General features: G+C 37.7%; 1 protein-coding gene across 16 annotated transcripts in view; it reads right to left on the reverse strand.

The window, feature by feature from the left end:
* The window catches only part of TRDN (triadin), a 486,197-nt gene that overhangs the window by 301,814 nt on the left and 168,332 nt on the right, over nt 1-16,051 (reverse strand). For all 16 annotated transcript variants that reach the window (XM_073219550.1, XM_073219549.1, XM_073219542.1 and 13 more), the window contains 2 exons: nt 11,846-12,007; nt 10,785-10,817 (listed from right to left, as the gene is read on the reverse strand). In XM_073219550.1, coding sequence (XP_073075651.1) covers nt 10,785-10,817; nt 11,846-12,007 — 195 coding nt within the window. The remainder of the gene's footprint in view (nt 1-10,784; nt 10,818-11,845; nt 12,008-16,051) is intronic.

The raw sequence follows: 16,051 nt of genomic DNA on the forward strand, positions 1-16,051 counted from the left end.
CCCTTTGAGATCATGTACGGCCGCCTGATTCTACCCCTGGGACTCCCTTCCCACAAAGGACCAATTCCTCCCAATACGGCCCTTCCGCTACTCTCTCTCCTCTGCACTGAATTGTGGAAATATCAGGATTAGCTTCTCCCTGATCCATCCGCCTCCCAAAATCCTCCTGCCTTACAGCCCGGCCAACTAGTGTTTTATAAGCCACCAGAGGATCGGCCCTCTCTCATCCTGAAATGGGAGGGTGCACACCCAGTTATTCTCTGCACCCCCTCAGCCGCTAAGCTCTTACTGCCTGATAACTCTGTCACCCCTTGGATTCATATCTCCAGGCTGAAACCAAATACCCAGGACCCACCTTCTCTGGATACCCAAGACCCACCAGTCACAATCCAGAGTCCTTCAGATACAGCCCAAGATGCTCTCTACTCTGCCACACCTCATCCCTCTGATCCCTTGAAACTCCGCATCTCCCGTGCACCGCCTTTGCCATCCATACCAGAATCATGACTTTTTCCTCCTTTACTGCTCTCTCTCTTTTTTTCCTCATTCCTATTGTCTTCCCCACCACCCCAGCTTCCTTTGTATGGTGATTCAAAGTCAGACAAACTTACACACAGCATAAAACAAAGGTTACTGCCCTCATTGCCACATCAGACTGCCCTCTAAAAGGCTGCTCTGAGCCTTTGTACCTCCACTTTCCTCCCTCCACTGAAGTGTTCACTAGCAGCTACCTATATTCTCCCTACCTCTGCTTCCTCTATGACCAAAAACAAGCCTATTGCAGGCGATGGCGACACTAATGGGGGATGTCCCTACTGGTCTTGCACCATTCACTACATGGGTGATTCCCAGTACCCACAGTATTTGTCCTCCAACCACTTCATGAAATATCCCAACGGCTCATTATCAATCCCAGATCCCTGGGACTCTCGATGGGCCACCAGAGTCACAGCCTCAGTTTACTATGGGGGGTCCTTGACCCCCCATGGTACCCTTCATATCTCTCGAGAGTATGTTCCCTCTCACTTCCAGATCTCTCAAGTTGCATCAGATATCGGACATTCTGAAAAAGTCATTATCCAGACTCTTGACGGCGCCTCTTCATCTTCTTATTCCTCCTACTCTTGGTTACAGCTCATTCAGGACACCACCATCTTTCTCAACCACACCCTCAACACCGCCAATTGTTTCTTGTGCACATCACTACAGCGCCCACTGCTGGCCACCGTGCCCCTCGATATTTCCAACTACTCCTTCCATGCAGAAGGACAAGCCTTCCGTCCCCTGGCAGACATACCCCTATGGGAACCAGAATACACAGATAATCTCACCTTCCACCACTGTGTAGGCCCGACTCCACCCCCCTCCAGTGCACTTCACTGCCTCTCTATCTACATGCCTACCTCCGGCTCTAAGACTTTTACGCAACCGGGACACTTCTTTTGGTGTAATGGCAGTCTTTTCAACTCACTGCCTCTCAACTCCGATACACCCTGCATTCTCGTCACCCTAATCCCACAGTTAACACTTTACAGCATGGCAGAATTTCTTGAGCTCCAACCTCTCTTGCCCTCGCGCACAAAAAGGGCTGCTTTCCTTCCCATCCTGGTCAGTATCTCTTTAACCACCTCAGCCATTGTGGCAGGGTTTTTGGGAGGAGCCTTGGGTCACTCTCTATGGGCAATTAAAGATCTTAACACCAAACTTGAGGGAGCCCTGACATCCACTGCCGATTCCCTAGCCTCTCTCCAAAGACAGGTCACTTCGCTAGCTAAAGTCACCCTTCAAAACCGGCGGGCCTTAGATCTGCTTACAGCCGAGAAGGGTGGCACCTGCGTCTTCCTCCAGGAAAATCGCTGCTATTACATCAACGAATCCGGCATTGTGGAAACTGACATCACCAGACTCACTAACCTTGCCTCCAGCCTCCACTCTGCTTCCAATTCCAACCCATTCTCTTCAATACTAACAAACCCCCTCCTTACCTGGCTCTGGCCCATTGCAGGCCCCATAATAATCATTCTTCTCTCCTGTCTCTTCTTACCCTGTATAATGAAGTTCATCAAATCCCAAGTTGGAAAAATCTCTAATCAAACTTTCAACTAGCTTTTACTCAGGAACTATCAGCTTCTGGCCACAGAATATCCCTCACTCTCACGTAACCTCCTCACCACACACTGAGATGGACCCCTCTCTCCACTGGAAACTGTTCCTGGAAACAATGGCTGCAGACGCCTGGCTCCTGACACCCATATCCTCTTGGCACCATTGGAATCAACAAGTCCTTGACCTATGGTTACAGGGAACCTTCATTGATTTCCAACCTGAAGAAGTCCACATCTACTCGTCCTTACTGTGGGGAGTCCTATCAACCCTTTCCTCCCAATCTTCAAGCCCTCACTCCCTTCTCCGCCCCCGTTCAGCAGAAGGCAGTCAGAGAGAAAGCAACGTCCACAACCCCATAGAGGAGAAAGGGGGTAATGAAGGGCCCCCACCAGAAAGATGGTGAACTTCCGGCTTCTCTTCGGGGTCCTCAGTTCCCTCCGGCGCCACCTGAAGCCCAATCACCTCTCTCCCCCCTCCAAATCCCAGCACCTAGCCAATAGCCACCAGCCCCGTAGAAGTAACACCACAATCACCCCATGCCCCTTCCTATATAACCCAGCACCTTTCCCTAATAAAGTGGAATTCTCCAGTGAATTGCTGCTGTGTGTTGCTCCTTTCCTTTCAATTTCCTTATTGTATATCCATGGCTTCTTTGTCATATATTAATTGGCCATATGTGGTTGGGTTTACGTGAGGGCTCTCTAGTCTGTTCCATTGGTCTATGGGTCTATTCTTGTGCCAGTACCAAATTGTCTTGATTACTGTGGCTTTGTAGTAGAGCTTGAAGTCAGGGAGTGTAATACACCATGATTAATTTTTCCTTCTCAGGATTGCTTAGTCTGTTTGTGGTCTTTTGTGGTTCCATATGAATTTTAGAACTATTTGCTTTAGTTCATTGAAGAATGCTGTTGGTATTTTGATAGGGATTGCATTGAATCTGTAGAGTGGCCATATTGACAATTTTAATTCTTCCTATCCATGAGCACGGGTTGTGTTCCCATTTATTGGTATCTTCTTTAATTTCTCTTAAGAGTGTCCTGTAGTTATCAGGGTATAGGTCTTTCACTTCCTTGGTTAGGTTTATTTCTACATATTTTATTCTTTTTGATGCAATTGTAAATGGAATTGTTTTCATGATTTCTCTTTCTGCTAGTTCATCATTAGTGTATAGGAATGCAATAGATTTCTGTGTATTAATTTTGTATCCCTCAAATTTGCTGAATTCAGATATTAGATCTAATAGTTTGGGAGTGGATTCTTCAGGGGTTTTTATGTACAATATTATGTCATCTGCAAACTGGGACAGTTTGACTTCTTCCTTGCCAATCTGAATGCCTTTTATTTCTTTGTGTTGTCTGATTGCCATGGCTAGGACCTCCAGAACTATGTTGAATCCAAGTGGAGAGAGTGGGCATCCTTGACTTCCTTTTGATCATAAAGGAAAAGCTTTCAGCTTCTCGCTGTTAAGTATGATGCTGGCTGTGGGTTTGTCATATATGGCCTTTATTATGTTGAGGTACTTGCCCTCTATAGCCATTTTGATGAGAGTTTTTATCATGAATGGATGTTGAATTTTGTCAAATGCTTTTTCAGCATCTATGGAGATGATCATGTGGGTTTTGTTCTTATTTTTATTGATGTGGTGGATGATGTTGATGGATTTTCGAATGTTGTACCATCTTTGTATCCCTGGAATAAATCCTACTTGATCATGATGTATGATCCTTTTGGTGTATTTTTGAATTTGGTTTGCTGATATTATGTTGAGTATTTTTGCATCTATGTTCATCATGGATATTGTTAGGTAATTTTCTTCTTTTGTTGTGCCTTTGCCTGGTTTTGGTATTATAGTGATGCTGGCCTCATAGAATGAGTTTGGAACTATACCCTCTTCTTCTACTCTTTGAAAAACTTTAAGGAGGATGGGTATTATGTCTTCACTAATTGTTTGATTAAATTCAGCAGTGAAACCCTCTGGTCCAGGGGTTTTGTTTTTAGGTAGTTTTTTGTTTACTAGTTCTATTTCATTGCTGGTAATTGGCCCATTCAGATTTATTTTTCTTCCTGGGTCATCCTTGTAAGGTTGAATTTTTCTAGAAAGTTGTCTATTTCTCCTAGGTTATCCAGTTTGTTAGCATTTAATTTTTCATAGTGTTCTCTCATAATTGCTTGTATTTCTGTGGTGTCTGTAGTGATTTTTCCTTTCTCATTTCTGATTCTGTTTATTTGTGCAGACTCTCTTTTTTTTCTTGGTATGTCTGGCTAGGGGTTTATCTATTTTGTTTATTTTCTTGAAGAACCAACTTCTCCTTTCAAAGATTCTTTCTATTGTTTTATTCTTCTAGATTTTATTTATTTCTGCAATAATCTTCATTATGTCCCTCCTTCTACTGACTTTGGGCCTCATTTATTCTTTTTCTAGTTTGGTTAATTGTGAATTTAGACTGTTCATTTGGGATTGTTCTTCTTTCCTGAGGTAGGCCTATATTGCAATATACTTCCCTCTGAACATAGCGTTCACTGCATCCCACAGATTTTGCAATGTTGAATTACTGTTGTCATTTGTCTCCATATATTGCTTGATCTCTGTTTTTATTTGGTCATTGATCCATTAGTTATTTAGGAGCATATTGTTAAGCCTCCATGTGTTTGTGGGATTTTTCATTTTCTTTGTGTAATTTATTTCTAGTTTCATACCTTTGAGGTCTGAAAAACTGGTACAATTTCAATGATTTTACTGAGGCTCTTTTTGTGGCCTAATATATGATGTATGCTTAAAAATGTTCCATGTGCACTTGAGAAGAATTTGTATCCTGATGCTTTTGGATGGAGTGTTCTGTAGATGTCCATTAGGTCCATCTGTTCTAATACATTCTTCAGTACCTCTATCTCCTTATTTATCTGTCCTTTGGAGTGAGTGGTGTGTTGAAGTCTCCTAAAATGAATGCATTGCATTCTATTTCTCCCTTTAATTCTGTTAGTATTTGTTCCACATATGTAGGTGATCCTGTGTTGGGTGCATAGGTATTTATAATAGTTATATCCTCTTGTTGGACTGACCACTTTATGATTATTTAATGTCCTTCTTTGTCTCTTGTGACTTTCTTTGTTTTGAAGTTTATTTTGTCTGATACAAGTACTGCAACTCTGCTTTTTTCTCCCTATTAGTTGCATGAAATATGTTTTTCCATCCCTTTACTTTCAGTCTGTGTATGTCTTTGGGTTTGAAGTGAGTCTCTTGTAAGCAGCATATAGATGGATCATTTTTTTTGTCCATTCATTGATTCTATATCTTTTGATCTGTGCATTCAAACCATTTACAATTAGGGTGATTATCGATAGATATGTACTTATTGCCATTACAGGCCTTAGAGTCATGGTTACCAAGGGTTCAAGAGTAATTCCCTTACTATCTAACAGTCTAATTTAACTCAGTATACTATTACAAACACAACCTAAAGGTTCTTTTTTTTCCCTCCTTTTTCTTCCTCCTCCATTATTTATATATTAGGTATCATATTCTGTACTTTTTTCTGTCCCTTGATTGACTTTGTGGTAGTTGATTTGATTTTGCCTCTGCTTAGTAATTAACTGTTCTACTTTCTTTACTGTGACTTTATTTGCCCTGGTGATAGCTATTTAGCCTTAGAAACACTTCCATCTATAGCAGTCTCTCCAAAATGAACTGTAGAGGTGGTTTGTAGGAGGTAAATTATCTCAGCTTTTGTTTAACTGAAAAATTGTTTAATCACTCCTTCAAATTTAAATGATAATCTTGCCGGGTAGAGTATTCTTGGTTCAAGGCCCTTCTGTTTCATTGCCTTAAATATATCTTGCCTCTCCCTTCTGTCCTGTAAGGTTTCTGTTGAGAAGTCTGATGATAGCCTGATAGGTTTTCCTTTGTATGTGATCTTTTTTCTCTCTGTAGCTGCTTTTAAAAGTCTGACCTTATCCTTTATCTTTGCCATTTTAATTTTATGTGTCTTGGTATTGTCTTCCTTGGGTCCCTTGTTTTGAGAGATCCGTGCACCTCCATGGCCTGAGAGACTATCTTCTTCCCTAGATTGGGGAAGTTTTCAGCAATTACCTCCTCAAAGACACTTTGTCTCCCTTTTTCTCTCTCTTCTTCCTCTGGTACTCCTGTAAGGTGAATATTGTTCCATTTGGATTGGTCACACAGTTCTCTCAATATTTGTTCATTCTTAGTGATTCTTTTATCTCTCTGTGCTTCAGCTTCTTTGTATTCCTCTTCTATAATTTTTATTCCATTTGCCATCTCTTCTACTACATCTAATCTGCTTTTAAATCCCTCCATTGTATGTTTCATTTCAGATATGGAATTTCTTAAGGATTGAATCTCCATCCTAAATTCGACCCTGAGTCCTTGAATATTTTTCTGTACCTCCATGAGCATGTTTATAATTTTTATTTTGAACTCTCTTTCAAGAAGTTTGGTGAGTTCAGTTTCATTTGCCCTTTTTCTGGTGTTTCTGAGATTTTTGTTTGACCAGATTCCTTTGACATTTCATATTTGTATGTGGCACCGTCTAGTGACCATAAGCTCTAGTCTTTGGAGCTGCTCAGCCCCTGGAGTGACGGAGTGATGGATTGATGTCTTGGGTTGCATGTTAGTGGTGTTGGTGCCTGTGGGGGAGGAAAGAGCTCTTTACTGCTTTTCAGCTGCAGTGCCTGTCTCCACTCTTAGAACCAGTGGGCCGAGCACACAGGTGTAAGCCTCTGTGATTTGTGTCTGTAGCTGCTATAGGCGAGGCCTCCCTCTAGCTAGCCTGTCAACAGGGCAGGGACTGTGGGTTTGTGAGCCAGTTCCAGGAGGCCAGGAGTAAGGTGAAGCAGGCTGTGTATCACATTAGGAGCCCCAGAGCTGAGCAGCTAGCCAGGGGGATGGAGCACCTGAACCTCCTGAAAGTTCCCAACCTGCTGTGCATAGCGCACCCAGACAACCTTGTCCACCTATCCCTTCTCCCATGCAGCAAGCTCCATGCACACCCTGTCCCTTCAGCAGTCCTCTTGCTGCTAGGAAGCTTATCAGACAGCCCACCTTTCCTTTGTCCCAGAGCAGCCATATTTGGATCCCTGTCTGCCACAAATGGCTGGAATCTCTCCAAGTAGTCTTCCTACCTTAGCTTTCCAACCCCACTAATCTCCAAAGCAGAATGTAATATAGGTTTGTGCTCCAAAAGTAGATCTCCAGGGCTGGGTGTTCAGGAATCTTAGGCTTCCACCCCCTCTCTGCTCGATTTCTCTTCCTCCTGCCAGTGAGCTGGGGTGCAGAAAGGGCTTGGGTCCTGCTGGATCAAGGCTTTGGTATGTTACCCTGTTTTGTGAGGTCTTCTCTTTTCTCCAGGTGTATGCCAGTTGCCTTCTTTACTGTTGCTCTTTTAGGATTGGTTGTATTAACTGTATTGTCATATTATATGTGGTTTGGGGAGGAGTTCTCTGTCTCACCTCTCATGCCGTCATCTTTAATCTCCAGCAGTCAATATTAAACATTTTTAATTAGATGAAATAGGGAAAAGTCCATTTATAATTAATCAAATATTTCATATATAAAAGATAGGTTTTAAATTCCTTTTTGAGCAACACAGAATTAATCTGAAAGGAATCACAGATATGTGGCATCCATGTGTTCACTGAATGCATCTATAAAAGTTTGGTTATCTCAGAGAACATTCCAGTTATTTTTAAAAGAATCAGTGTCGCTAACCTGCCTTGTTTGGGTTGAAGCTTTCTTTCAAGGCAATGACACTTCCTTGGAACAAGTATTGAGAATATCTGAAAAGAATTGCTCACATCTAAATTTTTAAAAGCCATTCTAGCTTCCAGTATTTCCTATTGACACTCTTTTTGCTTTGCTCTCATGGGACTCTCCCTCAACAGCAATGCACTCTTGCACATTATTCAGCTAACATTAAATGAAACTTTTCATTGTTCCAATCTCCCCACTCTGCCATATCTCTAACTTTAGAGTAACCCCTCAACACAGAACACCTGCATATCAAAACCATGCTTCTCCTTCAGTATGCAGGACAGGGCAGGAAGGCCTCTTGGTCTTTTTGGTGGCATTTGAGCAATTTCAGGATCAGGGAAAGGGTATTTCTTTATCTCATAAAATAGAAGCAGTACTATTATCTTCTTGGGTATGTTCTCAGGCAGATCAATTTTATTGTTCCAGGAAATATGATTTACTGTGGCATGTGGTTTTCATAGTTACAAGTTTTTAACAACTGTATAATACAAATATAATATTGTATAATGATTCCATGCCTTGGACCCTCATCATGGAGTATTTGGTAATGAATAATAGAATTTAACATTTAAAAATTTTGACAGGCTGAAAATTAAATATGCATAAAGAATATAAAGACACTAGGTACTACATCTAATACCCTAAAGGTATATTTATATATAACAACATAAGCCACAGACTAGCAGATTCAAAAAATTCATCCATATTAATAACCTACTTAATAATCAATCCTGCAACCCTGAGATTTTGACTGGACCATTATTCCACATCAAATTAGAACTGCAAATCCCATCCATAAGTAGCAAGATAGTTGAATTTTTATTTTAGGGAAAATAGCAGTAACTAGACAAATGAAACTAACATTTTAAGTGCATTTCAATAAAATGCTTCAAATAGATATAGGGCTGTAAAAAAATAATGCAATCGCCTGACAACTTAGGTAATACAAAATGGCTAAATATTATTGAATATATATGAATGGCAAAGAGTATTAAAGAAAAAATGAATAGATTCATTTAGATGGGTAAAAAATCAAGTGATTTAACTGGCTATCATTCTAGATCACTAAAATACTTCTTAAATCACAATTTTTAAATACAAAAATGTACAAAATAGCTACAAAAATGTACAAAATACAGATAAGCTCATAGCATCTTTTTCCTAATATTAATATTCAAAATATAATTTTGATAGCCAGAAATGTTTTGCAAAATGTTACATACTGCTTTACAATTCTCATTGTCTCTATGACTCTACAAAAAAAGAGAGCTTATAAATTTAAAAAATACTAATTGTAATAAAACATATTTCCTTTACTACATTTCAAATAACATTTTTTATTATATGTCTTCTATACCTAAGATAGGGTGTATAAGATGTTTTCTTACATATTCATTTTCTCATGTAACTGTGAATAATATCATTAAGAAAATATATTCCAGTGATTTTAAGATTTTAGTATATGGTTTTAAACACATATATTCCTTAGGGGCTAGCATTACGGACATTTTTACAATATCTTAAACAAATTACTGAATCATTTCTCTGTTGATTTAATGAAAAAAAGCAGTAATTTAAGAAATAATAATTACACAGCTTTGTATGGATTTGCAATTCATGCTTATCTTTACATGAAACTTAGTTTTAAAATAACCTCATGGGGAAAACCAAATTAAAAGGGAATAACAGATTCTTTATTAAGTACTAGATATTGAATTGTGGAGAACATCATCATATGATATTCTTATAGAATTATTTAAAGTATAAGTAAGAAAACATTTGTTTCCCCCCCTCCCATTTGTAAGACATACATACCCAGCTGTTATTTCCAGATAGTGACTGGTAATGTATCAGCTTAAACTTTGACTATCTTCTAGGCACTATTCATTGGTGATCAGCTATAAAAAGACTGTTTCTGACCTCAAGACGTTTGTAAACTAATCTAGACTCTGAATTTGGATTTGGTGGATGAAGTAGATCTTGAGTTCTTGAGTTCCCATTCTGGATTTGTGAGTCAGGAAGCCCATCCTTTCTCCTCTCAAGAGATGCACAACACTTTCATTTCTGGATGTCTCTCCCACATTTCAGTTCCACCAGTTTGGCTTTCTTTTGTTCGCTAGTTACAAATTCAGATTCTCTAAATTAACATACACTAAGTGCATTTTGCCCCAGATAGTGAGATGATCATCTGCTTAAGCAAGGCGGAAGCTCTAAATTTGGATGCTACTGTTTGCATCTACATATGTCGGGGGAAACATGAAGCAGAAGCCAGAAAGTTTTCCTCTGGAGTCAATACTCCCAAGTGCCTTCGCTATACATGTACAGCAATAATTAAAGTCCCAAAATTCTATCAAGTCTGGTTTTAGTACTGGCTATTTTTTTCTCACATTAGATATATCAGGATGGTATCCCTTGCCCTCTATTGTCTCTTCCAGGAATAATTTCTACACCTTGCTGTAACAATCCCTGCCTCTCTGAAGCTCTTGCTCAATAGCTGTACACCTTTTTCTTAGCCATACTGCTCCCATCTTTTGGATTTGTGGTCATCCCACTTGGTCATGGAAGACCTTGGCTATTCATGTTCAGAATCCCTCTGCACCACATTTAAGCCCACCTACGTGACTACTCCTTTGGGGTGAATCATGATAAGCCTGTGTCTCCAAGATTATTATATTCCACGTTATCTCAACCACCCTGTCCTATAGTTATCACCTAAAAATGAAAACTAGCACTGACAATAAAATAAGAATAAAATGAATACAAACTTTAACATAATCTAATCATTAAACAAACACTTTACATTAAAAATAAATTAAGGTTACAATTCAAGTAAAATATATTTGAGTCATGCTAAAAATAAACATTACCATAAGAGAAAAATAGGTTTTTTTTTTAAGTGAAAACAACCAACCTTTCTTTTTCAAGGGAGGTTCCTCTATTTCTCCTAAACCAAGACAAAAACAGCAAATTAGAAAAACTTTTAGCATAGCATAACATTGCCTTTCTATTTCCCCATTTCCTTTTGTTCATTTTAAAAACCATCTATTAGTTTTGACAATGGTAGTCCTTATATTATAGTTTTTAAGTACAGACTTTGTTTACACACATTTATTTGAGGTAGTTTCACTTTTATGAGTTCAATAAAATTGTGGCAGTGATCCAAATTATATATTAGAGTTCATCTACCATGTTCGTTTCATTTCTCTATTGTTCTTCTGGACCTCCCACTGGGGCTAAACAAATACAAATTCAGACCAAGTCATGGAAAAGACTAAATTAATAAGTGCTTTCCAGGGAGCCAAGGCTGAATACATGATTTCTGATGACTAAGGTTGACCCTATGTCTCCTAAAAGAGAGAATCACAGTGTTTTGTTCTTTTCACATCTACTCCATAGCAGTTTGAGTTTTGTTTGAGTTTATTTCCTTTTGTTCATTTGCATATATGGAGGTTTGCTGAATCATGTGTGACATTTAGAATATGTCTCTCCATTTCATACCCCCATTTGGTTCAATAAGTTTACTTTTGATTATGATTTTAGAAAGATTGCTTTCTGCTATTTGACTGTGAATATGACTTATGCATACCAAATGTATATTCAGTTTTACTATTGTTATTTCAATATGTCTAATGATAAACTTGAGAAATAGCTATTTTTTTCCCCAAAGAAGCATAAATGTGAATTTCTACTGTGGGTTTGTAGTAGAGTATGATAAGATTGTCTCTCCTGTAATGGTAGCATTTAATTTTGACATCTTTGCTATAATGGCTAATAAGCTGTAAGATGAAAGACAAATGAAGCCAGTTTACTGAGTTGGCAGCCTGTTTAATAGGCTATTAGCACTCAGAAATCTATCCATTTTGGTTTAGCCTGACCCAAGTGCTCATTTGTTCTTCAACTTAAGCAGACCACTGTAATGCATATCTCTAATATTGGTCCTAGCAGTTGGATATGTCTCTATGCTCTTTGTACCTTCATCAGTGTCCTCGTCCCCATCCTCATCATCTTCATCACCCTCAGACGAGATGATGTCAGACAACAAAGTAAAGAAGCCATAGACCCAGTCTGTAGTTTCCTCCACAGCATCATGTACAAGTTTTAGAGGATCTGAGCCCATCTTGGAAATAGAGCTTGCTAAAAGTAATTGAAAACAAAAGAAAAATGTCACAATCATTCCCAAAGAAACTAACAGAAGCCGTTTTTCCTGATTTGTTCTTTCGATACAGTAAATACGTTAATTTCATGATTTTATCTCTCAGCAAACTTTTTTTTTTGCTCAGAAATAGAAACTACATTTTGTCATAGTATGCACATGCATTCAGTTAGAAAAACTTATTGGATAACTCTGGTACCAAACACTAATAGGTTACCAAGAAAGTAATTGCCCTGGAGAAGTTAATATTCTTAATAAGAGTTCAATATAGGGAAAGATTAGGAATGAGTTAAAATAATACATACTTCTTTTATTCAGACAACAATATAAACTCTAAGTTATGGATGCTTTTATGAGCAGAAGAAATCACTGTTGGCCCATAGTGTACTGGAAAGGTCATGGAGAAGATGGCTCTGTAAACTTTCAGACGAACAGTAATTTCCAAATTGACTTAAGTAACCGAGACTAAAGTAAGACTGATAGGGCCATTTACTATAATTTGTGATGTAACTGGAAAAATCTGAAAACATTAAGGTAGTAATTATATCAAATTCCAGCGATATTCGATTGGTTTACCCTTGTTAAACATCTCAGTACTTAAAATGTTTCTACAGTAGCTTCAATGAATAGGATTTGGAAAAGTTAGGGTCTATAAATCTTCCCTTTTTTAAATCCTGAGATATAAACTATTAGTAAAATGAGAAATTAAATAATAAAAATGCAAGTAAGAAAACACACTAGGGATTTCTAAAATATTCTCATTGTATATGAAAGTTGCTGTGATGGGGCAAGGGCATCCTTTAAGATCTGATTGAAGAGGTGGTCTATCTAGATACATGGTATAAGTTGTACCTAATTTTTCATCAATTTGCAAGTAAATTTTAGATTTATGTTTTCCCTATTTTTAAAATCTATTTTAGCTTTTCAGGAATTCTTCTCCCTTTGACATCTGAAGGGTCTAGAATTATACCAACATATTTTATTTTCTAAAGGTTAAGTACTCTTAAAATTAGACGTTTATTCTGACTGAAATAAGAAGTCATTGGAAGGTTTGAGCGCAGGAATGAAGTGATTTGACTTAACGTAACTTCATTTGCTGTGCTGAAGATTTAAAGGAAGCCAGGTTAGAAACAGGCAAATCATAAAGAGCTACATGAAATAATCATGAAGAAAGATGATGATGAATTCTATCAGAGTGGTAACAGTGTGTGTGTGAGATGCGGCCAGATTCTGAATGTGTTTAAATAGAATTAATAGCATAGGCTTACACTTTGGTTATTGGGTGTGAAAGAAAGAGGAGTACAGGACAATTTCAAGGCTTTTGACATGAAAACCTGGAACAATGGAAAGGCCACTTACTGAAATGGGGAGGACTGGAGATAACAGAGTTTTTGTAGGAGGAATATATAAGTAGCTGAGTTTTAGACTTGTCATACTTGCATTGACTATTAGTCATCTACATGCAGATGTAGGCAGTTGTTTAGCCCAATATGATCTACAAAAGAGAAGTCCTAACCAAAGATAGAAACTTGGGAGCTCAATAGAGCATAGAAAGTATTTAAAGTCATGATACTGAATGAGATCACAAGTGAATGAATCTAGGAATACTTCAACATTTAGAAGACAAGGCGTACTTCAACATTCAGAAGATAAGTCAGAGAGATAGCGAGGAATCTGCAATCAGATTCTGAGGAGAGAGAGAGAGACTGAGAGACAGAAAAAAAAAGACTGTAATGTACTAGATATAAGTGAAGAAACTGTTTTGAGGTGGATATAGTGATCAACAGGCAAATGCTACTGATAGGTTAGTAAGATGAAGACTGAAAATATACCTTTAGATTTAATGATGAGCATGTCATTGGTGACCTTCAAAGGAAAGTTTCAGTGGAATGCATTCAAAATCAAATAGTAAGAACTTAGAGCCAGTGAGAATATTTTACCTTAAAATAAGTGACAGAGATTGAGTAATAGTTGAAGGAGGCCTAGAATCATAGTGGGTTTTCTGTTGTTAAAGGAAGAATATTCCATTTTTATGCTAATGGATAAAGTCCCACAGAGAAGGGAAAAATGATATGAGAGAGAGAATTCTTGCAGAATTTCAAAATTTTATATTCTATTTCAGGGGATTCACAGCTCATTCAAGATGCCAAGTTACAATACTGGTCTCAGGGAAGCCTATCTCCATGATTCAGTGACTGTAACTTTACTCTTTGGGCCTTATTTTACTACATTCTGGAGGGCTACATGTGAGTGAAATATGGTAGTCTGAATGGTTAGATTAAACCTTAGAGAAAGGAAATGAAATGGAATTTTATCATTGCAATTGAAAATTTTACAAGAATTATATGTAAGGAACTAGAATGTAATGGCACCATTAAATGCATTTTTTAGTACTAGTATATTTTATATCTAATGGGAAGAATATTGCAAATGAGAATTTTATGATCGGGATAGACTGAGACCATTTCTCCATTCTCCTTCCATCTAAGTGTTCACTGAGGAACTTAACAATAAAATCCAACAAGATAGATATCAGTTTAATTATCCTTATGCTTAAATGTACTATATATGTTCTGCAGAGGTATATATTGCCTGGTCTTAAAATAGTCAAACCAGGTTATTTTCATGAAGTCAATGTTGCTGGCTTGAGATCAACCTCTGATTTTCAACCATGTGGACAACAGCTTCACAAACATGATAGGGATAGTGATAGAGATAAAGATATAATATATAAAGATGATACAGATATATCTTAAATTAAGATAATAGTCCTCAAGTCAATTTTTATTCATTCTCTCAGACATCACATCCAAATTGTGTCAAGGAGAATAATATTATACAATGCAATTAAACCTTTTATTGATATCTTCTTTTTTAATTGTACTTATATACCTCTCATGTTTCCATGAGTCAAATTATGTGCATTACAGTGAGGATCAACATAAAAATAATAACTAATACTTACAGAGTGTACATTAACCGTCAGATACCATTCTAAGAACTTTATATACATTAACTCACTCTTTCCTTTCAATAACCAAATGAAGTAGGTATATTATCTCTATTTTAAATATAAAAGCACTGAAGCACAGAGAATTTAAATAAAATGCCTAAGGTTACATATCTAGTAAGAGATAGAGCCAGACTTTCACACCCTCCAGAGTACGACTCTTAAATACTATGCTATACTGTTATCAAAAAACAAACAAAAACATGAATTCACAATTGATTCTAGAGTCAGATGTTGGATGAGAGATTGTGGGAAGGGTTTTCTTGCTGTTAAAGGGAAACAGGGACCGTGTTGCTTTGGAATGTAAAGTCTGGAGCTGTTGTAGCCACCTTATAACCATGAGGGCAGTAGGTGATTCACTGTGAAAGGCAAAGGTTAGAAATGAAAGAACTTGAGTTTATGGTGACATTGAGGAGGCACTGAATTATCCAGTCCTGGAATAATCTCCCTATTTCCAGAGCTTCTTATATAAGATAAGAAATGTTTCTCAGTGTTCTAGTCACTTTTAATCACATCTTATATTTCTTACAGAAAATAAACCACCAGATGCAAGGGAGATCGCTTTTGGCTTGTTATGATCAGTGACTGGATTCTTGACACTGATAAAAGAATGCCAAGAGAGGCAAGGAAAAGTGTAACATTAAGTAAGATTTTTATTTGTCCTCTGTCTTTGAAGCCAAACTATACAGACACTTAAGTTTCTAAATGGGAGCATACAAAGGAAATTAAATTAGTCATTTTTCTCTGCTTTCCTTCTAAGCAACGAGTCCTTGGTTTCACCATTATCCTTGACAATTAGCTTTATGCTCTTTAAATTATACTTGACTGTTGTTTATCTTTCAAATCCTGAGAATCATCCCCAAATAATGTTTACAAGCATGCACCCTGAGCTCAGACTGACAGCATTTAAGTTCAGGCTTCCCACTCAGCGCCAAATCATAATTGTGACATTTTGTCCATCACAGATTTTGCATTAATTTTGGAATTTTAAATAGTGATTAAATATGAGTTATTG

This window comes from Manis javanica, chromosome 13 (genome assembly GCF_040802235.1).
Source record: "Manis javanica isolate MJ-LG chromosome 13, MJ_LKY, whole genome shotgun sequence".
Taxonomy (NCBI): domain Eukaryota; kingdom Metazoa; phylum Chordata; class Mammalia; order Pholidota; family Manidae; genus Manis; species Manis javanica.